The sequence below is a fragment of the Colius striatus genome, chromosome 1, assembly GCF_028858725.1.
Source record: "Colius striatus isolate bColStr4 chromosome 1, bColStr4.1.hap1, whole genome shotgun sequence".
Taxonomy (NCBI): domain Eukaryota; kingdom Metazoa; phylum Chordata; class Aves; order Coliiformes; family Coliidae; genus Colius; species Colius striatus.
The window spans coordinates 74,807,359-74,833,686 of NC_084759.1; the positions used below are offsets into that span (position 1 = coordinate 74,807,359).

The window sequence follows — 26,328 nt, forward strand, 5'->3', positions numbered from 1 at the left end:
TTTAAAGATCCTCTAGTCCAATTCCCCTGCAGAAGCAGGTTCACCTAGATAAGGTCGCATAGGAACATGTCCAGGCATGTCTTGAAGACCTCCAAGGGGAGATTTTAATGCATGTGTCCTCAAATGTCTTGGCCACTGCAAAGAGGTTACTGTACAGTAATATCAGTAAATATGGGAAAGATGTTGTTCTGGAAACCAGTTTTTGATCTGTATTTGGATATGAACTGTTCTAAACTGTTCTAACTGTTCCTGGAAAAGGAAAGCATGAGAGTGCTGTTTCTGAAGACTAAAAACCAAGAAGCAATTTAAATGCTTTTACGGATTTGAGATTAAAAAGACAACTTTTCTGTTGAACTACCTTATGCTTCTTAATTATACAGGTGTAATCACTGACCTTTCATAATGTTATACTTGTGAAGTATGTAGTATGTTTTAAGTTGTTTCAACCATTTGTAGAGTTACCCAATGAGATACCTTTCACTCTCCTACTTGCTACTGTTTTTTTAGGTAGTTCTCAGAATTTTCAAGTTGACTACAAGGACAAGTCAGAGCCAAAACACCGTTTTCTTTGGGTTTGCTCTAGTTTATACAGGGAAAAAAAAATAATCTTATTTAAATGCCTTTTACATTTGAAAGGGCTTTTCCTGTTCTTCCATTCTGCATCCTTCCTTCTTCTCATCCAGGCTGGAGTGATATTGAGCACTGTAGTGTTAGGTGTACTAGTTGAGAACAGACTGTGACAAAATAATTTGCACTTTGTGGGATAAAGTGTCTTATAATTTATTTTATTTTTCTATACTTTTCTTCTTAGAGCTCACACAAATTGAGGACCCAAGGGAGCAATGGAGAAGGGAGCAGGAGCGCATGCTGAAGGAATATTTAATAGTTGCCCAGGAGGCACTCAATGCCAAGAAAGAGATTTACCAAATAAAGCAGCAGCGTTTTGAACTAGCCCAAGAAGAATATCAACAATTGCACAAAATGTGTGAGGATGACAGCCGTTCTTATGCCAGTTGTGAGTTTACTAGTTTTTCTTGATTTAACCACTTTCCCCTTACAACCTGTGATGTAAGAAATAGTGCAAAGTGTTTCCATCATCTGACTCTCCCGAGTGAACATCCTCTCTAAAGAAGTGAGACACTAAATGAGACTAAATGAGTCTGGTACTCAGGGACTTCCATTTTCTGTTAGGTTTGTTTGAATATGCCTTTTTAATGTCAAACAGGGATATATCCCAGCTAGTGTCTCTAGCTATCTTGGAGCCAGCTGTAGTGACTTTTTGTGCAAGGTAACAAAGGCAAGACTGAATGTTGCTGCACCGGTCACCTACTTGCACTCCTAAGTTCATAGATTGTTCCTCGTTCAACATAGTAGGGAAACAATCATGTTAGGGGAAACCTGCAGATCTATAAAGAGTTTGGGACAAGGTGTTGTGGTCAAGAATACTTCTGACCATAAAGCAGGAAGCAGTGGTTCATTAACGCACCTCATTCTTGAATGCCAGCCTCTGGTCCTAATGCTAGTGGTGTAGGTTGTAGAGCCCCAGTATCCAGCCCTTTTCATTCTCCAGATGTCACAGGTAGCTCGGAGTAGATTCTGTACTTTGTCCGAAATTTGAAGTTGTACTTCTGTCACGGGTGTTGGCTGGTGCAGTGGGAAAAGGTGCCTTTGCTAAAGTGTCAAAATGGTCTGCTTTGAAGAAGTGTATCAAATGGAAATATGCGCCAGCCACATGGAAAAGAATTGTAGTTTCACTGCACTGGTGGCTTCTCAGTGGCCACTGTGTTTAATTGCGGGGTTTCTTGGTAAATGACAAGTACTTGACAAGTAGGGGAAGCTCTGCTTCTTGAAAATGTTCAAGAAACCTGACTGGGAGGTACGTGTTAAGGCAGGCATCTCAGTAGAAGTGTTTGGCTATTGATCTGGTGCTATTAAGTAATCCAAGATAATTCATGTGTGTGCCAAAATCCTGAATAAAAGGATGATGTTGACCAAATGTTCTCCTACTGTTGAACTGGAATTATCTCAATCTTTTCGTTTAGTTTAAAATGTATTTATTCTGTGACATAAGTGAAAGATGTGACTAGTCTTAGTTTTCCCTGTTATGTTCAAGTTTCTTAGGAATACTTTTAAAAGATTTTTTTTAAGAAAGACATTTTAAAAAAAATGATGTTTAACAACTGTTTAATGACTCAGAATAGGGTAAAAGATAGTGTCATCATTATTGATTTAGATTGTGAAATGTCAGTATACATTTATTACAGTGCTTTTCCTAGGAGCTTGGACTTCCCCTAGATTCACTTAAGGTGAATATTCAAAAAGAAAGTTCTGTTGAGAATGGTGATATATTAGAAAAATATAACCTGTTTTTAAAGCTCTTGGAAAACCAAGTTGCTTGAAATAGCACCAAAATGTGACTAAAAAGGACAAAATTGAAAGCTATCTGTAGCATGAATGCAAGTGCTTTGTCAGTTAACTTTTCTTGATCATCTGATACGGGTTTTGGTTTTTTTTGTATACCTGTGGATTTGATATAGGATACTGCAAAATAATTTCAGTGAAACCTTTCACTTGTTTTGAAGTGGAAACGTATTTTAATTTTCTGTAGATGTGATAATTTATTGGTTTAAGATCATATGTATCTGTTATGAGAAAATGGGATGGGCTGATTAGTCAGATGATTTTAAAAAAATATTTAAAGAAATCATTTTGGGGATTAATCACACTGCCAACTCCAAATTCCCCAAAGCTTTGCCATTTGTTTTTCTTAATTTGACTATTCCATGCCTTTCCAAGATACTCGATTCTCCATTTATTGTATGGAAATCTTAGGCTCCTAATTCAAGTGCAATTAGATGGTGAAAGTTGGGTGCTTGACATGGGAGTATTCCTGCCTCTGCCACTGCTTGTTTCAATCTGTTGCGTTGAAAGAACTAAAACTTCACAAACGGTTTCCCTCCTCTTTGCTTGTGGGTGCTGCCATTGACTCAGTGTTGTGTGCTCATGAGTGGGAGATGGTGTGTGCTCAGCAGTTGTGGGTTGGCTGGGAGGTGCCCATGCAGCAGTTTTGTGGCTCAGTTGCGATCAGCACTGTTTAAAAAAAAAAAATCCATAGAAAATCCTGGATTTAGAGAATTAGTCCAGGCATGACTACTCATTTTGGCAAGCTCCTGCATACTTGACCTGACCTTGGCATTGCAGAGTTCTTTGGAGAGTTGAAAGGCTTGGTGCAATGCAGGCATGGATATGGGTTCCAAAGCAGCAGCCTTCAGCTCTGCAGGAGGATGGTAGGTCTAAGAGCACAACCTTGTCCACTCACATACCAGCCATTTTTCAGTGGGCCAGTCCTGCTGTGAATGACTCATTCAGTAAATCACAGCTGGTCTTGCCCAGCCTGTCCTGTAGGACCTTTACTTCATCTGTCTAGGCTTTAGCCTGTAATGCCACAGCTTGAGGTCATTGCCTGACTCTAGATATGCTGTGCTAAGAGCTCACTTAGCAATCATCTATATGTCAGTTCCCTACATTGTTGATTCAGGAGGCAACTTCTCTCTGTAGCTGATTGAATTTTCTTCTGATGATAGCAGTGCTGGATTTTTTTTCCCTTTTAGTCATACTGTTAATTCAGCATACCTGGGAAGCAATTAGAAATTGTTCAATTAGCAATTTGTGTTACATAAATTGCCTGTATCAGTAAATCCTACCATCCTGTCAAGGAAGCTAGTTGGTTTTAGGCTATATACAGTGCTGTTTTTCTGTATTATTCAGGACAGAAATAAATTTCAGGTAGACCAAAGGTAATTCTTCAGTTGTATTTTAGCACAGAGGACTATTTTCAAACTTAGTGATGTCAGAGACCAGGACGATGAAGGACAGGAAAGAGCTGGTCTCTGACATAGTGATTTGTAACACAAAGAACAAATTAAACGGGTAATTAAATAGTGCCATGTATTGACAAGTGTATTAAAGAAAAAGAAAAAAAAGTAAAAGCTGTTTTCCATCTGTTTAGCATTCTCTGGATTTTCAACTAATACCAAATATGACCCATATCAGATTAAAGCAGAAATAGCCAGCCGTCGTGACAGAGTGAGTAATCTTTTTTTCACTTCGTAAAAATACGAACTGGGCATGAGGAAGGGAGGGGGGACTCTGTGTTTTTCTTCTACCTTAGCATTCATGCTGGATGTTGCATGCATTTTTAGAAATGTAGTATTAAAACCAACTTTTCTGCTCTGATCTATTAAAACAAGCCTATATTTACTGCATTTCAGTGACTTGCAAAGCCATGCTTTTTTCCATGTAAAAAGATTTTTGTCATAGATATCAGAGATAAAACTCAGCTACACTTTCAGAAATAGCACTCTCTATGTAAACTGCCACGAATTGTAAATACTCTGCAGCCAAAGTCTTGCTTGCTTAAGTGCAGTTCAAACCCACCGTGTTAATATTTTCCCATTTACCCATTTTCAGTGGAATTCCATGGATCTCACTGAGCCCTAGATTTAGCCATCTTGGCAAAGGGAATTCAAATATTCTGATGGATAAGTAGTTTTGTAATAAAAATCTTCCTCTGGTACTGTCTGTGCTATGGGAGGAATAGTTAATTTGATTTTCTCCCTTACTGCATTTACAAAGAGTTAAAAGTCTGCACTTTCGTTTTAAGCAAATTGATATGGCAATCATAAAAATAACAAGCAGTTTATAATATTAAAGTCTAGAATCTATTTCTAAATTGCAAGTTTCTTTTTATTAATGGTTAAAATAGAGTCTAGTGTACCAAGCACTTGGCTCTCAAAATAAATAAAAAATACTTATCTTTGCAGGATAGCATTCTGTTTTTGTTGTTGTGACTGCTTTTCACATGAGTGCCTCTGAAAATAAATCCCGTTCACCACCCTTCAAAGGCATTTATTCTATCTGTATGTGTTTACTACATGCTGACTAGTGTTTGCTTGGTTTATGTACTCCAAATGTCAGTGTGTTCTAAACAAGAAAATAAGCCTCATTTATTCAAATAAGATGTAAAGAAAATTAACAGGGTCTTACTTATATGGCTGTTTTTCTCTGTTCCCGCATCCTGAAACAAAATGATCTCCCAAGTGCATAGGATAACTGTTCAACTGAGTGTGTGCATAGGCATTGAGTTGTTTCGGTTAATAGAATAAAATATGCACTGTGAAGTGTTTGTGTCCTGATATTGGTGGTACATTTTTTCATTTTTCTTTTGGTGAGTGTTGAAAGAGTTAATGAGGACTTAAGAGTGTTTCAGGGGCTGGTACAATTAGTTTTGAGGACAAGTCAAGAACAGATGTGGAAGGGAGGTCCATGCAGGATGGTGGGATTCTGGCAGTCTTGATTTGCATCCACAGAACTGCTGTGAAACTCCTCACTCCAAGTAGAGCTGACAAAATTAATCTATACCTGGACATGTAGAATTCATTTGTAAAACTTTTAAAACTTACTTTTTACTCATAGGTTTGTCATCGATTGAGTTACACATGAAAATCAAGAGCACTCTGGGTAGATTTTAGAGAAAGTACCAAGTTTGATAGCTTGACAAGAGAGAGCTTTTTTGTTTTATCCCTGCTTCTCTTTGGACTCTCAGATCAGCTTTATGCCTCACCACCACACACTGAAACCCTTGCGTTCTCCCCATTTGTCTTAAATCCCTTGCATCCTCTTTCATCCATTGCTTTCAGTTATCTGTCAGCATTGGAGGGCAAGAAGCGATTTCTTTACAGATCATTCTTGGTGCTGATAGTGCTTTCCTAAGATCAGCCCAACCTGCCAGATAACTTTTAATGAAACCACAAGCATATTTTTTTTTAGAGATGTCACTGCTTTGTAAGTTTTGATTTGTGCTCGTTAGTTGGATCAAGGTAATTGCTGGAGGGACTGAGAGAACAGGGCAATACAAAAATGCCTGTAGAAAATTGGGCAGCCATTTCTGGAAGAGAAGCCTAGTCTGTTGCCAATGGTTTTGTTTTCCCAGATAAAAAAATTAGCAACGTAGAATGTTTAGTCTTTTTTAAGTTGACAAGAAGAGTTGAAGACAGATGAGAAGTCTGTGCTACAGGGGGAGAAGAAAGATCATATGGATTGAAACTTGCTAGCTCTTACCATAAGCTTTTGGAGATAGAAAACCAACTGATGAGGAAATGGATACTTTGAACATTGTGCCTGCTGTTTGAATGGGTCTTAGGACATTTCAGAAAGTCTTCTGTTAGTTTAATGCAAATTTTAAAGCAAAAGAAGGAGAGAACTTTGATTACAGTGTGTTTTTTTTAAAAGTAACATAAGGTTTTGTATTTGAAGCAAAATTATTTTTTAATACTTTATTTTGTTATTCAGCTTTCTAGGCTAAAACGAGAATTGGCACAGATGAAGCAGGAGCTACAATATAAGGAAAAAGGAGTGGAAACTCTGCAAGAGTAAGTTAAGAGTTTGTGGGAGGATCTGTTTTTGCCTTATTTGCCACGGAATAAATTTCTTAAACTTCCATAAATTTTCTACCGAAAAAAACCCCCAACCCCACTTAATTGCTTTGCTTCTGAGCTTTTGCTATGATAGTGATACAGGATGAGAACAGTAAGAAATGATGGAAGAAGGCTTGGAGAGAGTTGATTGGAATGGTGGTTTAATAGATTTATGTTCTTATAGGCCGTGATCTTGTAACTCTTCTTGACAATGTTGTTGAAGTGGAATTAGATGTTAAAAGTATTTTCCAAACACTTTCTGGAGATAGGTACTACCTGGAGCTCATAATGCCCGAAGTACCATGCCAAAGAGTGATTTTCCTGTGAGTAATACTGAGAGTTTCTGGCTGGGCACAATACTTGAGGAGGAGGGCTGTACATCATGACACAACTTTTTCCTTTTACCCGATGATCAGGCCATCTCATTTTGCACTGGGTAGCTGATTCACTGGAAATCTGCTGTCCTGCAAGACCTTGGATTTTGTTTCATGTGTGTAGAATGAGTGCATGTAAAAGTGACTCCTTTTCTTGTCCCTGTGAGGAAAGATAGCTAGGGACAGTTTGCTGCTGCTCTCTGGGCTGTTAGGCAGCCTGTGCTATTTCCTTTCTGCTCACTGACGGCAAAGGTTGTGACCTGTTGTGGTGACCCCTCTCTCTGCCACTCTTCCTGCAGGCCATCAGATGGGAACTGAGTGACTTCCGTCTTTGCACTGCTTAGTGCAGACTAGACATTTAGCACATAGGCAAGATGCCCAGAGGGCTAGGGAGAGATGGCCAGGACATGGAGAAGATGGCAGATAAATGCAGAGTATTGTGACTACCAGATCTGTTCTGCAAGGCCAAGGAGTAGACCATCTGTTGAACTGCTCTTGGATTTGCCTTAGACATGTGGCCATGCATTTAACAATCTTGGCCTTTTTTCAGCATGCATGTGAACGAACTGCCTAATGCAGGAACTTCCTGAAAATGTTGGAACTGTTGCATGTCTGATGACTTTTTCAGTGTAGAAGTACAGTATCTGTGGAAATACTTTGAAGATTTAGATTGTTTTGGTGCTACAAAGCATGGATGCACACTTTCACTTTAGGAATTCTGGCAAAAGACTAGGGATCCTGGAGCAATTAGGTTACTTATTTTCCAATTTTGATTGCTATTAAGAAAATGATATAGAGATAATAAAATTTTACTTCTAGAGGAGTGGGAGTATCCCATACATTTCACGCTGTTTTGGTGGGTTCTTAAGTTTTGATTTAGTTTTTTAAAGCTTATAGGGTTCTTTTGTTTTATAATTAATTTTAAAAGCTTTGGAGAAGAAGATTTGTTCAGCTAAAATCCTTCATCTGGAGATATAATCATTTTCAGACAAATATATTATTACTGACTACATGAAGCATTTACAAGTAGTTTAGGGAATTGTTAATGTGTGGTATTAACTGAAAATTAGTAAAAGAAAGCACTTAATATACTGAAATAGCAAATATTTTAAGTATAGTCAACATTTTAGGATGAGGTCCAGATATGTAAGCAGTAGCAGAAGTAAAGTTTTTTCTTAAGACTCTCAATCGCTTTCTTTAACTGAGTAAGAATTCCCTTGTTTTTTTGACTTTTCCTTCTCTTGATTATTGGGTTATTTTAAGGATATAGGTTCAATTGTTTTAGAAAAGGACTAACCACTTGACTAGGTTGATGAAAATATTTGAAGATCAATTGAAACTCAAGGTTGTTTTAATTAATATAATTCATTTAAAGTAATCCAGCAAAGCAGTGCAACTTTTTGAAAAGTAAAGTCTGCAAATGATTAAGAATACAAATGTTAGTCTTGGATTTTAGCCCAAGTGAAGTTGCCCATACTCCTGGATGGGGGTTATAGGCAAATTCAGGAGAGAATTTGCTTTAAAGCATATCTAAGTAGTCAGTGGTCACTCTAATAATCTAGATTAAAAGTTCTGCCACGAAAATTTAGTGCTTCAGTGCTGCTTCCTACTGCTGTTGTTACAATCACTTTCTGTCTCATTAAGTGCCCTGGATGACATTTGATTTTGCTTGCTGAAGCTGGGGTGAACATTTTTCCCCGTGCAGCATGTTAGTGTCAGTGTTTGTGCCATGCTGAGCTCTGCCCTCTGCAGTGACTTCTTCACTTTTAAACCTGAGGTTTGTGGGTTTTTGTTTTGTGTTTTTAAAGGAGTTCTTTAATTGCCTTTCTGGTGAGATACATACTTTCTTTTGAGTATTTTGCTTCTAGTAGGAAGTGAGCCAACTTGGTGAGTACTTGCACGAACAACTGAAGAGAGAAGTTTCTCTAACCCCCTCCTGTAGTCAGCAGACAAATGAGGCTAAAAGCTTAACTGTGTTCCAGGTTGCTCTGGGGCCATCTCTCCCCTACTCATTGTCTTTGTTGGTAGAGTAGCATCACTCAAGTGTCAAAGCTGAACTATTTTAGTTTTTGCATATTTACCAATAAGGATATTCTCTAAAAAGAAACTCATTGCTCCTTCTTCAAAACAGAAAAGCTGATGCATATTTTTTTCTTTATTAAAAGTTTCATACATATCAGACATTTCCTTCTTTTGTTAACTTTTATAAATTTTTGATCTGCATAATTTTCATCCTTTTGCTAGGTCAAATCTTCAAGTAAATGACAAACTGAGAATGGCAGGCATCCTGTTCAGCATTTTAAAAAGCATGTTCTTTGCCTTATTTCAAATACAAGCCAAGAACAATATTAGAAACTGTCACACTTTGGGCTTTACTTCTGACTGAATGTTTGCTTTATAAATTGGACTAGAATGGCATTATGAGCAGGTATCAGAACATACTGCTATGTGGCCCCTCATGCAACCTCTGCTGAGTTATATGTCTCAGAGAAAAGACAAATTTTATGGTGAGGGTGGACAGATTGCTTGGTGTATTTCCATCATTTCATGTTACTGTTTGATTCAGATGCCTTTGTTAAATGCAAATCTCTTGCATTGACATTTTCCACTTACCGTGTCTGCCTTGGACTGTATTTTGTTTTCTGTTCTTTTTAATTTTAGTAAATTGGCTTAGCCGTCATTCAGGAGAATTATAAAAAAAAAGACCCATAACTGAAACATAATAAAAATACCGCACAAGAGAAAAGTGGGATTCTCTTTGGGGGAGAAGAGGTTTGAGAGTTTCTTTAATACTTTTACAACTCCAGTACAGTCAGAATTTGAAACTCTGTAGTACTGCAGCTTTTTTTTTAAGGCTATGTTTTCTATAGTTTCATCCAAATTTGGCAATGTTGTAATAAGCCTTTGGACATCACAGTCTGCCCTTGCCCATTGGAGACTGTCTGGAGGTCACCATTTATAACCTGCAAATATCCCACACTGCATGATAGTGTTCCTTGGTCTCCACAGGTGCCTTTTTCCCAACCTTTGGCTGTTCCTGTCACAGTCCAGAGTTCCAGGGTTAAAGATGAGCCTTTCCTGGAACAGACTCCTTCCTCTGACCTGGTGGTAGGGACTGAAAAAGAGGAGCAGTTACTCCTCCCCTGTGTTTTCAGTGATCCTTCTGCTTGCCGGCAGGAATTTTGGAGGAAGAAAGCCTTTAGCAACAAAGGAAATGAAAACTGGGCCAGCTGGCTGTGAGAGAGGAGTGAATGCTGAGAGAAGTTGGGAGAGACGGGGAATTAGGACTGACTGAACAATTTGTTGCTACAGACTAGTTTAGAGGATATGAGATCTGACAAAAGCTTTAAAAATAGATCGTAAGTCAGTAACAGACCCGTGCTTTGGTGTAAAGAGACCTTGCATACGTGAAGACGTGGAGGAGAACAGAGGAGCACAGAAACTGTCCTACAGGACTGAACCTGTTGCCAGTGTATTAATAGTGTATCCCAGAAAGAGCTTCCTCAGAAAATGTATAGTTTATTCATAGTTCTATGTATTAGTTGAATGCTGTTTCTATTCATATAAAGGTCTAAGCTGTGTTTGTATCATGCTATTTTCCATTAATAAAATGGAGGATTCCTGTTTAGCTTTGTGGCTTTCAAAACTAGAGTGTTATGAGAGGAGTAAAAGCAAAAAAGGCAGACGATAAATAACAAGGAGTTTTCTAAGATGCTTAAATCAGTTTGATTTTGACAGCAATACTGATTTAAGCCCAAGTATTTCTGGCAGTAGAAACCATTCTAATTCTTTCCTTAAACAAATATCAGTTCGTAATTTGGGCTCCAAAGTGATGTCCAGGAACATGAATATGTGGGTAACTGAACAAAAATCTGGTTGAAATTAAATAATTTCCTTTTCCTGAAATGCCACCTTGGACCTGGCAGATGGTATAATGAGTGGTTGTGCAGGAGGCATTTTTGGGTCTAACGTTTGAGTGGAATCTATGTTCTTAACATTAAGGTAGCCTTCGGATAAAACTACTTTTAATGAATTGGATTAGTTGTTTTACCGTGGTTTTATCTAATTCAGTTTTTTAACTAAAAATTAGTGAAAATTCAAGTAAACATCTTGAAAGGAAAACTAAACCAACCAAACAAAAACTGCTAACTGCAATCCAGATAAGATTTAAGTCCTTTCTTGTTTGTGAACCAGAAATCATAAAGTCTGAAATATTTATTTATGCAACATGGGGAAAATTGTATTTAAGTAGAAAGCTTGAGGTTCATAGTTTTGCATTGTCTTTTGAAGCATGAACTGTCAAAAAAGCCAAAACCATAGAAACTCAACCTACATTTCTTTTCCTTAATGTTTTAAGCTGCACAAGAAAACTGTAGGATTATTCATTTTTATATTTTAATTTTAAAGCAAATACTCTGCTTCAAGTGGAATTTCACTGATTTTGTAACTGGCAGAACATATCGAGTGAGCATGGTTGACACTCAGCTTAATATAAACTTGAAACTTTCTGTTATTCTCAATATTTTAAATAGAATTTGAATATTCTTGTCATATGTATGGCATATATGTGTATCTTTTTATAAACTGATATACTGTGTAATGACCAATGTATGTTTTATCTTTAATTCTGTTACCCAGAGGCACCATTTCCTGGAGATGATTATTCTTAGCATTGGCTTAGGGACTGTTATACGTATCACCTTTTTTCCATATACCGAGTTTCTGTGCTAGATTAACAGAAAAATGGAGGTTTTCATATTTGAAAAGGAATGTAACACAATTTTCACCAATTGCTGTGAGTAGCCTGTTAAAATTCCATAGCTGTTTATTATATATTCAAGACCAAACGATTCTTCTTGTAAGTTATGCAGAGTCTCTGGTCTTGTTCTTTATCTATACATCAAAGCAGATTATCAAGATGGTACACTGGACTAGGCTTCTGTGTCCTGATCAGTTACTGTTTATTATTGTGAACTGTCAGGAAAAAAAGTTGAAAACTTGAGACAGTGAATGTCCCACTCAAGATGAGAGATTTTTATGTCAAGATGTTATGTTAGTACTACTTCAGCCTGATGTAGTGAGTAGTGCTCTTCCTACTTGCTAAGCTTGCCATTGAAATTTTCTGGGATGTTTCCATTTGATGTTCCTCGGTGCAGTGATGATGTTCCTTAGACAGTGATGTCTTCTAGAAAAGATGCCTGTAATGGCAGGAAAGCATTTCTAATAAAATTTTAGGAATTTAAAATTTCTTCCCAAGAAAATGAAGCACCTTTGTTAAAAACTTTTAAAGCAAGATCAGATAGAAGTTCTGGAAGAGATGTTGCTGTGTTTAGTGTTGTATGGCAAATGTGACAGCTAGATTGCTAACATCTTTATATTTTAAGTTATTACCATGTAGGTTAGCTTTACGTTGATTTTACTTTTCTTGCATGAAATAGTCCACGGACATTGCCTGTAAGTAGGGTCTCTATTAGGACATTAAACAAAGGAAATTTGTTGGTACTGCAGGACCTGGGTAGATAATTGCATTGCTTTGTCTTTAGAGTGTACTTGGCTCTGAGTGCTGTGCTAATTCCAAGTAGAGTATCATTTTATTCCTGGAAATAAAGTGGTACATGAATAAACAAGAGGTCTTAAAACATCTCTCTGCTTTCTAATTATGTGAAGATTCCTGACTGTCAATCTTTTCAACAGGATTGATCGTAAGATGTCAAGTGCTCATACAAATTACAGACTGGATGAAGCACAAGCTATAATGAGTGAACTTCGAACCATAAAGAAAGCGATATGCACAGGCGAAAAAGAAAGGCAGGACCTTATGCAGGTAATAAATAAGCTACTGAGCAAATAGCTGAGAAAAAGTAATAACCTGCCTCCATTTTCTTGTTTGTGATTGTGTTGGAGTTAGAATTTAAATAAGAAAGTGGAGTGGTGTACATTGATTTTTCTGTTATATAATTGCCAATAGCAGACAGCTTGAAGGAGGTAAGTAGTCATTGCCTATTTTGTGAACACTTCATATGCGTTTCATACTTTTGTCTTAGATAATGTGCTATCCTTATGTTTAGATCAATTGAAAAAAAAAGGTATCTTTCCTTTACTGATGACTATAACAAAGTGCTATGAAGTAATTATGCTGCTTAAAAAAAACCCAAACAACAAAACTTTCAGGTTTATGGTATTTGTTTTTCATTTTGTTTAATGTCTCTTTGAATTACCTATAATGAAGTGGGACTGAGAATCCCTGTGCTAAAATGTTTACGAGTTGACCACTGTGTTTTTTCTTTTCTGAGCATTTCACAAAACTGCATCTCTATACCACTGTGCCACAGTTCGGCAGTTCTCCTTTTTTGGCCCCAAACAATCGAGACATGTTAAGTTCAGATGTTCTCACAAACCCCTCAAAGAGTATGATTAAATACAGTGTATATAGAAACTGTCATGCAAGCTTTAAATTATTTTATGAGTCAGAGCATGAAGATGGAAGGGAGATATGTGCCTAAATTGTGATCAAACTTTGAATGAATTCTGAATCTTCCTCTGAGCTCTCAGTTGTGTCTGAGTTATTAATGCGATGGGAGCTTGATCAAAGCCATCACAGGGACTTCACTGTAGACTTGCCCAAATAGGCTGCAGATAGGAAAGAGTGGCAAGGACAACTCTCTCACACAGTCTTCAAACAGCTATATGGAAAATGTATCTTTGTTACCTAAAGCTTTGTGATCACACTAAATGAATATTGCCACGCCAACATTTTCTTTTCATTATTTCATCATTGTTTATGTGTTGTTTGTTTGATTTTGTTTGGTTTTTTGTTTTGGTTTTTAATTGTTAAATTATACAGGTAGCTTGTCTACATATATTTTATTTCATAGTTATACCATTATTCAGTCTCCAAAGCATTACCCAAAGGTCAGCTGATAGACCACAAATCCTTGTTCAAGTAGACAGAACACTTAAGTCACTATGAAAAGTTTCTGCCTTGGCAAGTCTTAACATATTTGATATTTTGTGTTGGCCAGGTTTTAAAGTGATTCTCAGTCTTCCACATGCCTGGCTAGCAAGAAATGATTAGAAAGGCAGTTCTTCATGAATGCAATGACGCACATTTTAGGAAACTTAACTGGTAATTTAAAGACCTTGGAGCAGATTAACTACTGGCCCCCACTAGATTTTTGGTTTTCCCCTTTTCCTTACATTTTCAATCTTCAATGGTAATAAATCCATCTGTAAACATTGAGATGCCTTAAAAATTGTTATCTGTTAAAGCAACTTTAAGTGCATTTTCAGTTTCTTTAAATACAGAGTTGAGGGAGTTAGAAGTCTAGGATCAATCTTAGCACCAAGCGTTGGGAAATGCTAGTGGCATCAGAATGCAGAGGTTGCACAAAACAGAAGCAAAGATAATAGATTCATAAAATCATGTAGGTTGGGAAAGACATTTAAGATCAAGTCCAACTGTTAAACTCACACTGCTATGTCCACTGCTAAACCACATCTGTAAGCACCACATCTGCATGTCTTCAGTCCCCTTCCCTGAAAGTCCCCTTCCCAGGAAAGTGATCCTAGAGCAAATATTTCTTGATTCTCTCAAAGAGCAAAAGTGAGGCTGACTAGCCTCAGGAGTCCTGTAAGGTGCTCTTGGTCTTTCTGCTTTCCTCCAGCTGTCAGGAATCCCTTCAGTCTCCTTGCCCCATCAAAAAGGCTAGAGAGTGCTCTTGCTGACGACATTAACCAACTCTCTGAGCACTTCCAGATGCAGCCTATTCAGTTCCATACACTTGTATTCATCAAGCAAAAACAAAGTGTTGCCATCCTTCTCCGTTGGTCTACATGACATACTGGAAATATCAGTCTAGGAGGTATTATTTTTGTAATTAAAAACAATCTGTTGTGATAGCATCCATTATACTAGTCTCTGTGTAGAAAATCCTTGTTCCACACTGTGGCCTGGCATGCAAAACAATTCTGCAAGTTTTGTTGCAATTGTAATAAGGGATTATATGCCACAGTTTACCAGTTTGACAACTGTAAAAAAACATGTGGGTTTCTGACAATTTATTGTGCTCTGCAGAAACATTTAGCTTTCTGTCTGACATATTTTTAAAAATTCTGACCAAAAAAATTAAATTGTTGTTGTCACCAAACTGTGGTGTGGTTTGCTTTTTTATAATTAGTGGAAGGTTATTGTTACAGATTTATTTCGCTTTGTCAAACAAGTATGAGTCTATCTTAAGTATCTACCTAATGAGTTCAGAATCTAATTTCTGATTTTTTATAGTTTTTCTAATTGTTTTGTCCTTAAAATTGCTATATTTTAAGAGTATTGTTTGTAAGACAAAGTTTCTTATGAAAAACTTTTGAGAACTGTTTATAGAGGAGTTTAAAGTATTGTACAAACGGATGGAGATTTATTTCGGAGAAAGGAACTAGACGATGTCTTACTATTTCTTAATTCAAATCTGACCAGTGCAAGCAACAGAACTAAACATAGTAGAAGTGACTCAGTCTTGTGTAGGTGCTTGGAAAATTATAGCTGTTAAAGAAATATGATAATTGAATTGAGTTGTGTGGGAGAGAAAGCTTACCAGTGAAGGAGAGGGTGGTCAGATTTAAACTGGGTGCTGTGGTTACAAGTAAAGCCAAATATGCGGTGTCACCGCTCCAAAAAAGTGGGCGAACTTTTAATCTAAGATTGAGTCATCAAGGTGCGTGGTTTGGTTCCTGAAAGCAGCATGTGTATGTGTGTTTGTGTGTCTGCTCCTCACCCCCCCCATCCCTTTCCTACTTATGTTTTGGTTCCAGTACATGCAAAAGTTTTTTAAATGTTGCCCTTCAATCTTAGGAAGCATTAGAGTTTGGTGGTTTTGTGATTTTTGTGGTTTTTTTCTTTCTTTTTTTTTTTCTTTTCTTTGCCAGTTAAATAGGCTAAATTGGTTAGATGGAAACTGTGCTGAAATTGTATGTGTGACAGAGCTCCCAAATCAGATTGCAACAGACAATGATGAAATGACAGTGCTTTATCCTCTCTTTTTGGGTAGGCCTTGGCTGATGTGCCTGGAACTTCACATCCATGTGATAGGTTGGTCTGCCAGTCTCTATGGGATTGCCATAAACAACCTATAAACCCGAGGTGAAAGATGGGTTCCTCCATGTAGCTGGGGAGGATATTACACCTAGAAGTTCATGTAAATTGTTTCTATCTAAAACTATGCTAAGATTGTAATTTTCCACATTAGGGTTGCTGTAGGCTGTACTTTCACTTATCCAATTAGAAGGACTCAAAGCATATATGCTGAACCTAGAGTGTAGTCACCTATAGATGTAAGTTAAGGTGATGCTACTTGGTGGTTGCCACCAGCCAAATGCTAAGTAATTTTGAAGTAGTATCTGGGGTTCAGCAACTCTGCCTAAGTAGGAAGCCTGGCCAGCAGTCAAGCAGCCCTTCATTACCTGCCTAGGAGAAGCTGGAGGTCATCAGGAGTGCACCAGGAGTGTAAAATGAAGTGGCTGAAATAGGGACTGAACCTTGGATTTAAGTTCTGGCATCAGGATCTTTGGTGGTATGTACGCCTGTAATGTAATATGTATTAGCCAAAGGTGTCAGGTGAGGCACAGCTTCTTTGGGAGAAACCTCAGGCTTTCTGAATCCTCAGGTTTGTTCACGTCACTGGCTTTGCTGTACTGGAAAGTGGATGTTAGATGTTTGATGTTTCTCTAGTTATGGTTTTAAATTATTATTTCCATGTTATAAGCCCATTAGAGATCCATCTTGATCTCCATACAGCAAGAGCCTGACAGAACTGGATTGTTTCCAGTGAGTTTTGAAGAAAAGAGACAGGAGTCTGCAATTTTCAGTTTCATAAAGTGGAAGACACTCTGGTTTTCCTTTTGCCATGTTGTGGAGCAATTCATTTTGCAGCAAGTCTTAGAGGATAAAGGGATAGCTGGAGACGTCTTGGCAACATAGCTTGAAGTGAAATTTTGCTGTCTCAGGAGTGAGAAGAAACTATTTTTGTTTGTCATTTATACTGAGATGGCACAGTTCAATTGGGAGGTGGCAGAAGAACTGGCTTTTTTGGTGGACCCAAAACAAAATTGAGCTTCTGGAGGCAAGTAGTGGTAGCCTTGTCCCACTGCTGGCATATCTAACATTGCTCTGTGCTCCCCTCTGTCCCTGCCAATACTGGGTACAAAATCCCAGCCTACTCAGACCCTGGTAGTGCCAGCAGATGGAGACTGAAGAGGGAGCAACTTCTGCTTTCCAACATGTGGCATGTCTCTCCCTGCTGTTCCCTAATGGGAAGAAAACAGTGTATGTGACTCGGGGGGAGCGGCAGGGAGGAGCACAGGCCCCCCACTCTGTGGTTAGGGAGTCTAGTCCTTCCTTCATCCTGCACCAGTTTGGGTATTCTCCCTCTCTTTCAACTCTAGTGTAGGTGGGCCTGAGGGAGATAAAATGAGAGCAGAAGGATGGACCATGTGTGGTGGGCCATATATGATGGAAAAAGAGTCCACCAGTAAAAGCTATTTTTTTCTGGCTAGTTTCTGACCTGCTCTGCAGCTCCTGTGGAAGCTTTCTAGGCTTCAAAACCAGACCCCTTGACCTTTAAGGTGGCCTTGGTCTTCCTGTGAGCAGCAACTTGTTGCTGCCACATAGATTCATCTTCTTGACTCCGTTGGTTGATTTTGTTGTAAGAAAAGGCAGCATTGATGTCCTATCCTTTTTAAAGTGCACTTTGAAAGACCGAGAAATCTGGTAATGGGATATGAACAATAAATGGGGCTTGTTGCAAATGACCAGTTGTCAGAGCCACTGAGGACCAGCTTTTTCCAAATACACTGCTTCAGATTTGTCTGTGATTCTGTAGTTTAGACACTGGAGTAAGTGGTTCTGTGAGTTCTTTATGTGTATTTTTAGAATCAAATGGTTTGATTATATTATGATTTATAAATTGATGCAACTCTTCAAATCTGATTTTTTTTTTTCTGTATAATTTGATTGTCCTTTATCTTCTGGTGAGGGATGGAATTTAATGTTTTTAATGTGGTAGGGGTTTTTTTTAATGTTCTTTTGATGCATAATGCTTAGGGTCTCACAATTGGAGTCTTAAGGGTTTGAACGGACCTTGAAAAATCATCTAGTCTAACCCTTCTTGCTGGAGCATAAATGATGGCCTGCACAGTGGTTTTGTTATTGATACTACATTATCTGTAGTTCTTATTGATACTACATTACCTGTTAATTCTTGAGAAAGGGAGAATGTTCAATCAGAAAATAAGTGGTGTTAACAGTTCTATCTTTTTTGAAGGAATTTTAAGAGCCTGCCAACCAAGCTTGTATTGTAAAACAAGTTATTGTCACTGATCTGTGCAATTCTGTCTTGCTCTCCTTTCCCCTTCAAGACTGCTTGAGGTCTCTGTTGTGAGCAGTTTATGTCATTGTTTAGATGTCTCAGAGATGCCTTGCCTAACCCAAGGTGAAAAATATGTCTTAACTATGTGAATCTTGGGTAGGAGAGCACAAGGGTGAAATCAGCTGTCATGATACTACCATCAATACAAGGTATTCATTGAGTTGAATGTGTGATAGCAGTAGTGGCTAAGGAATGTAACCTGTGCAGAAGATGGCAAAAGGGCAGGTGAATCACATTTGTCTTCCCTATTGGCGAACCTGAAGGTTGACATCTGCTAGATCTAAAGAACTGTAAGCCATAGAAAAGTAAAAACATCCACAGATGTACAGTAAGTTAAAATCTGTCGACTCTTAGATGCACCTTTTAAATGGAGAAGTTTATTTCCAAACAAAACTTCTGCATATTATTAATACTACAATTTTACTTTTACTTTCTGGAAATAGCTCTTTATAGGCAAGTTGCTGGTTATATTTCTAAAATATATTTTTTATGTTTTTTTTATTAATAAAAGAATTAGAAAAATAAACATTTCTCTAATTTTTAAAAATCTCTTCCACTAGAGCTTGGCCAAGTTAACGGATGGATTCAGGAATAGCTGTTGTATTACAGATTCCCTGCAGGATCTCCAGCACAATTCTAGTTCACTCAGTGACTCCTGTTTACCTCAACAACACTGCGATGCTTGTTCTCAGACTGACATCACTGGAGAGGTATGTGTTCCTATTCAAGGCATTTGCTGCAGAAAATAAGCTACTTTTGTAGTATAGTGATACACTGTTATTTCCTGGTTTAGTTTAAGAGTGTGTTAGCTGTAGCAGAACAAAAAATCCAAAGCATTGTTGGTGGCAAGGGAGTTGCATTTGCTTATTGTTTCCACAATGTGTGAGTGATGCTCATGAGTGATCGGCTTTGTGGTTCTACTTGAGCATGCACATGGATGGAGCAATGTGCTCTTACAGATCGGGGTGGGTAAAATGAGCTTTCAGACTGAGCCAACTTGGCACAGCCCTTCTCACATCATCAGTTTGGTGACTGCAGGCTCATCTCTGAGGAGCAGCTGTTGCTGAGGTGTCCATGGACCTCTGCTCTTTGTGTCACCAGCTCTTAGTGAAACTTGTAATGATGCAGGAAGGAAGACAACGTTTTAGCCAGCTTGAAGTGGCAGTAGAGACATGATTGTGCAACAATGTGAGCTGTTAGTAATCTGGCAGAGTAGTGACAGATGTTGTATACGTTTTTAAAAAATCTTGGTTTTATCATGCTCACATACATCAAAGATGTAGGGTACATTTCTCATTTCTGTACCTTTGTCAGAGTCAAGGGAACTATTTAGTTTCAAACTGTTTTTCTTGAAAACTTTCTTGGTGTAGGCCCAGCTAGGAACAAAGGACTGCCATCAGCTATAAATACCAAGGGCCTTTGGAACCCCCTAAGGACAGGGAGGGCTCAGTTGCCACTTAGGGTCCAAGACAAAGCAGACAAGACTACTCAACTTGGGGGAAGAAAACATAAAATAATTTAATCAACCTCCGACCAAAAACATAAACCCCAAAAGCGTAACAGAAAACAACACGGAGTGGCACAATGCCGAGTAGCACAACCAGCCCTTTAAGACCACCTTCTCTCCACCTCTTCCCTTTTCCCTATCTCAGAGCTCTAATCCCAATGTCTTTACCTCCTCCCCCCTTGAATGACTCGGGGACAGGGAACGGGGATTTCAGTTAGTCCTTTTCCCAATGGCTCCTGCTATTTGTCTCTCCTCAGGGCAGATGGGCTCCTCGCCAGCCCTCCTGCTCCAGCACAGGGTCCCTCACAGGCCGGGCAGCCCTTCACAGGCTGCTCTGACATGTGTTCATCTTGATGTCTGCAGCTCCTCTCCGCCTCCTCTGTGGGCCTCTGGGGCCCACAGGCTCTCCAGCACAGCCTGTGCCATGGCTGCTCCTCACGCAGTCCGGGTGCACTCACACAGAGCTGTTCTTCAATAAAACATTTGCCTCTGTGGATGAGACAGATAACAAAGCAACCTGTTAGTAGTTTGTTAGTGCTATCGTTTGCATGTTACTCCACTTTTGGTTTGAAATTTTTATTGAATTATGTAACTTTCTAGTTGTAGGCTTTTGTCATCCCATTTCTCCTCTATTGTCTTCTTTCACTGCTGACTAGTTGCCAAGTTGGATGTCTCCAGAGGGCCTCCACAGAAGAAGTCTGTGTTTTTAAGATACACTCCTAAAGCTTCTAAGAAAACTTAGCTAACACTAGACTGTCTTTCAGTGTATTAGGTAGATGATACCTTTGGGATGTCATTTTTTGGACTGATAGTGGATGTGATTATTGAATTCTAAAACGAATTACCAGAAGGAACATAGAGTTTTCTCACTCAAAATATACATTAACTGCCACCCAAGACAGCCTAAGTACAGTCTGAGAATTGTGGTTATCGGTTATAGATTTTTTTTGTTAGGAAAATAAAATTACATAGTTATGTTGTTTTCCTGAATTATTATTAGTAGAATTTGTATAAAAAAAGAGGTGGATTTTTTACATGTATGATAATGAAGAAAGCAAAAACAGTGGTGAGATGAGAAATCCAGAAGTGAAGCAATGGACTTAAAAACTTGGGCTTTAATTACTAGACTGTATACAGACTTCTGAAGACGGGAACTGCTGATGCCCTAAGATGGAGGGAAGTTGCTGTGGGAACTGGACTGTATACAGTAGGAGTTGTAGCATAAATGCACATTTTACAGTTGGTTTCAGGATCAGGTGATGTTACTGTAGTAGTGTTTAAAAGGCACTAATGTTCTCTGTGGTGGGTAACACATCACAATGTAAATCTAAACTTCTAATTAAACTATTCATGAAATAGCTGTATCAGGTAGTTAAATGTAGTGATTAAAATGCTGATGTTTTACGCTTGTATGAAGTTGAAAAACTTTGACCATTCATCAATCATCATATTTGCTAACCTTTGATTTCTAGTACCACAGTTTATGGAAAGGGCTCGTTTATGTTCTGTACTAGTAATAAATGAGTACTGTATTTCTAAAGCATAACATTTACTTTGATTATTATTTAAAGTGTTGAGGTTTTTAGTGAGTCCACTAAGTGACAAAATTATCTATTTATTGTGACAGTGTTTTAAAATTCTCATTTTTCTGTCTTTTTTTCCGCCTCTCTCCTTGCTCTTCAACTCTACAAAAGTGTGGGTTTGATGACAAAACAAGACTTGTGGACAAAGTGAGACTGAACTGGCAATATGAAGAAGCCAAGAAACGGTAATTAAAGATAAACTTGTTGGTTTTTATTTTTCACTCTTGTGATTAAAGTTTTCAAAGTAGAACCAGAACCAGCTTCCTAGCTGTGACATTTCTTTCGGAAGGCTGATTTGCCTACTATTGAGTAGTTAACAGATAATAAAAGCTTAAGTAAACATAAGAATCATAAAATTATTATATTTGTTTACAGAGATAAAGGTAAATGTCAGCCTTGTTCTGTGCTTCTATAAACACAAAATTACAGTAGTTCAATTGAACTGGTTTACATTTTCCCCCCCCCTTCTTCTCAAACCTCCATATAAACCATCTTTAAATTTACACTTATGAGCCTGATCTGTCAGTAAATTTGGAATTTTGCATACATGTTTGAAGTTCAGTATACTGAAATCATGAGCTCAGTGTGAAGAAAGAATGCAGAACTTCCTGTGAGAAAATTGAAGATGTTTGGAGCTGAAAAGAGTCCATAAAAATAAATGTTGAGATCGGAAAAAAATCTGATTAAAAAAAAAATATATTATATGAAATAAATTAATTCTTTATTGAGTTCTTCTATCTAATTGCTTATCATAAGTGTTTCTTTTGTGGAGGTCAGTCTTTGCAGTGTTTTTCCATGGCTTTGTAAAGTAATTTACTTTTATTTAGCACTATTTAAAGTACATTGTCTATTAGTAACACATCAGAGTAACAATCAACATGTTAACGTGGTTTATTGGATCCTCATTTAACCACATTGTTTTCAAACTATTTACCACATATTCAGGACAACTGTGTATTTATCAATAATGGCTTGAACACAGTAATTTTATTCACTTACGGTTATTTTAGTTTGTGCTGATAGAACACTCAAAAGTATCTGTACAGTTAACTTTGAAAACCTTGGCTTTTTATAAGTTGGAGTTTTTTCTTTTTCTTTTCAACTTTGTCTCTTTAGGCAATTTTTACATCTCTTAGAACAAAGGTTAAAAAAAAGTTCAATACTGCCTCTTTTTTTTTTCTTTTTTTTTTCATATTGTGGTGCCTTTTTCTTTAGGGGAAACCATAATGCTGTCATATGTCTTGGCAGGGACTGGCAGCATTATAGGCAATTTGCTGTTTTGTTGTTCTTGGAAAATTTACCCACATTTGGACACAATACAGGCTTCAAAAGAAAATCAAATTGGTGCAAGCATATCAGAGATACACAGCTCAATCTTCAGGATTTCTTTCTTCAGGAATGAAAGTTTGAATTGTAAAAATACTGCATGTGAATACCAGTGACTGTTACCTAAAACAAGTTAAATAACTGGGGAAAAAAAAGTGCAACACAAAAACTTCTCAGTGCCCTGTTTGGTCACAGGATTAAGCCCTAGCACTTAATAGTCTAGTGATAATTTAGGGTTTCATGACAGTTGCTGAAAGAACAATATAATTTAGTTTTATACTGTTTATTTCAGCAGAGCCACTGGTGTGGTGAAGATAGTAGATGTTTTTACTCCACTTTTCTGACATATTTTTTTAAAACAATTGAAAGAAGGATGTTCTTCAAAACAGTTCTTCTACATTATTACTGGAAAAAGATGGACTGGTAATGTTTTTTGGATGTCTCTTCTTTTTCGGTAGCAGAAGTATTTCTCAAACTGGAAAGGCCAAACATATTTATTTATGAGTGGAGTGCAGTGTTTCTGAGTATCAGAAGTGAGCTGGGGCTTGATGTTAAAACCCTAGTGTAGAAAGTCTGGGTAAACAACCTTTCAGCTAGAGAATAGTAAGTGCAGTAAGGACGGTTTTACTGTCCCAGGATAGGAGCTCTGACAAGGGTCTGTTACTTAGCAGAAGCATGTTAGTTGCTTTAAAATAGTAGCGTTATTCTGCCCAGTATGTTGTACGGAAGTAATCGGCTTTCGGCTTTTGAGTGGAACGGCACAAAGCTCTTTGCCCCTACCAGTTATCTCTGTGGTTGCATTCTTCATTTATCATGCATTCCTTCCCCTTAGCTTGCTGGCATTTCTGTAGGGCTTTTGTCTCTCCTAAATATCTTTGTGTTCATTCCCCCTTGGCTGGTGAAATATCTACTGTTACTGCATAGTGTGGGTGACGGAATGTGCTGCGATGGATTAAAATCTGCAAAGTAGAAAATGAAAATCCTACAGTATGTCAGAACTGTAAAGCAGTATATTATCATCACTTGCTTGTCAGTCAGGGTGTGCAAACATATAGCAAATCAGTACAACAGACAAACTCTCCTGTTTCCAAATTTTAAAGGCAAACTCTTAAAAGACACTGTACAGAGAAAAGTATGTTGTTTCCCTTTAAAGGAAAGCAGGAAAAAAGCCCTACAAATTCAAGGGCAGTGTCTTGCATTTTAGTTGCTCTTGTGTATTGTGCTAGAAAATCATACAGCTCCAGATACAAACAGAATATTTTCCACATGTAGTAAAGAAGTTTGTAAAAATAAAAATATGTTCTGTGTATATGGTGTCTGAGCAAGGAAATGGAGCATTGGGATTTCTGAATGAACTGTCTTGAGGAATTCGGGAGAGGAGACCCAGTGATAGAAAATTCGGCTTATGCTCCCAAAATAGCTCTACTCCCTTGTAAAAGCTAACTTTATTTTAAGTCCTGCTCCAAAAATCCAACTACTGAAAGGTTTGCCTTTTCAAAAATTAAGACATTCACATAGCTTCCCCCCCCGGCCCCGCTTCAGTTTCCCACTGGAAGGAAGTTGGATAATTTGCAATTTAATTTTTCCCATGGGTATTTCAGATGTTGTGAGCTGTGGCTTCTGACATCAGCATACTGGGGAAGAGCTCCTCTCTCCTGTGTCTGATCAAGGCTGTGGGAGGAGAGTGTAAATTCTACTTTTTATCTTGCCAATCATCCTGAAAAGCAACTCAGTCCCTTTTCTTCTTTCTGCTCTTTACTCTTCTTCTCCCTGTCCATTATTTTTAAATAAACTGTACCTTATTTCCATTAAATTTCTTCTCTCAGATCTGTCAGTGTGGCCCTTCAGAGAAGCAGGAGGGAGAGAGGAAGGACGGTCCTTTTGAACAGACAGCCCCAAGCTGCCTGGATAAATACTGTTCTCAGTTTCAATTGCTATTTCAGTGAGACCACCTCTCATGAAGGCATTTGCAAACTGGAAAGTGTACCCCTCGAGCACTTTTCTAAATAGAGTGTTTCACAGAACGAGAAATCAAAAGCAAACTGTTTTTCTTTGCTAGTTCTTAAGTTGTGCAGTATAATGACTATGTGAAGTATATTTAGCAAATGATAGAGAAATATCATTGTTGCAGTGCCTCATATCCTGTGTAGTGTGTTAATCAATAGATGAAAAGTGACCCCACCAATAAAGAAGCAAGTTTTTAATTGTGATTTAAAAAAAAAAAATTGTTTTTATAAAAAAAACCTTATACAGTCCAGTCCAATCTAATGGTAGCATCTTCAACCAACTAATCTAATTTGGATGCAAAAACAGTAATTTGTTTATACCTTCTGTAAATTTGAATTCAAAGGTGCAATCATACAGTGGCTGTCAACAAATTTATTTTAGCCTTGAAAAAACCTCCTCCTCAGCTATGCTCGACATTCCCTTTAGTAAAATGTTACTTCTTTCTTTTTCAGTATAGTTGCCAAGTAGTTACTGCGTTGCAAACTTGTATTCTAATTGAAATTAATTTTTACTTGGTCTCTTAAAAGCACTAGAGCAAGAAGTGCGTCAGTACAATTTGTGCTTGTAGTGACAAAGGACGTGTTGGTTAGATATTGACAGCAACATTCTAGTAGTGATACAATAACATAGTCAAGTATTCCCCTGTTAAAATTAATCTTGTTCAGGAAGGTTTCAAGATGTAATTGCTTAATTTCTAGTGAATTGTGTACTTTATTCTGCTAAACTAATCTGAATATCTGATTTAGGGATGAAGTATTTTGTTTTGATACCACATAAACATCTGACTTGGGCATGTCTGATAAACCTAAATCTCCCGGTATCAGTTTTTGAACATAATTTTTTTCTTTTGGATTATAAAAGGAGTTGAGCTGTGCTCTTGGATCTGTCTTTAAAGTGTTCATTATACCAGGTTACCTGTGAAGAGAGGAAAATAATAATTCCTCCCTTCTATTGGTTTTAGCAGGTTTTGCAGTTTTCCTAAAGATGAATGCCTAATTTTATCACAAAATGCCAGTGGACTCTAAAAGTTTCATGAGTGTCTTAAGCCAATTTAAGACCTCCTTGTTAGTGAATCAAGCTGCCAGGAAGCCTGGATATTCTACAGAGCGTACTCGTCTTGTCTGCCAAAGCCACAGTGGCACATACTTGCAGGAACAGCCAAAGTAGACACAGTGGAGAAACTTTGTGAGCATTTGGCTGAGTTCCTCGGCTTCTTGTTCTTTCCATTTCTTTCTTCTCCTTTCTCTATCCTTCACCTCTTTGGATATAAGTCATTATCCACACTCCAGAGGGTCCATAAATACCAGAAATTACCAAGTTCTTACACCATTCATTATGTGTCTTGAGTCCTGCAGCCACCTCCTGCAGGTGGGAGAATTTCATGTTCCCTGAATTGGCAGAGAACTGGGTCCAATTATAAGCCTAAGGAAAAAATTAATATGGACTGATTTATGTTGATTCTGGGATACATCAAGAAGAATGTGGCCAGCAGGTCAAGGGAAGTTTTGCTCCCTTTCTACTCTGCCCTGGTGAGGTCTCATCTGGAGTCCTGTGTCCAGTTCTGGGCTGCTCAGCTCAAGAGGGACAGGGAAGTGCTGGAGAGAGTCCAGTGCAGGGCCACCAAGATGATCAGGGGAC

The 26,328-nt window shown here is 37.9% G+C and overlaps 1 protein-coding gene across 4 annotated transcripts in view; it reads left to right on the top strand.

Annotated features, from left to right (window-relative positions):
• The window catches only part of WWC3 (WWC family member 3), a 98,498-nt gene that overhangs the window by 42,244 nt on the left and 29,926 nt on the right, over positions 1-26,328 (top strand). For all 4 annotated transcript variants that reach the window (XM_061998730.1, XM_061998739.1, XM_061998722.1 and 1 more), the window contains exons 3-8: positions 812-1,015; positions 4,010-4,086; positions 6,352-6,431; positions 12,545-12,674; positions 18,828-18,977; positions 21,469-21,542. In XM_061998730.1, coding sequence (XP_061854714.1) covers positions 812-1,015; positions 4,010-4,086; positions 6,352-6,431; positions 12,545-12,674; positions 18,828-18,977; positions 21,469-21,542 — 715 coding nt within the window. The remainder of the gene's footprint in view (positions 1-811; positions 1,016-4,009; positions 4,087-6,351; positions 6,432-12,544; positions 12,675-18,827; positions 18,978-21,468; positions 21,543-26,328) is intronic.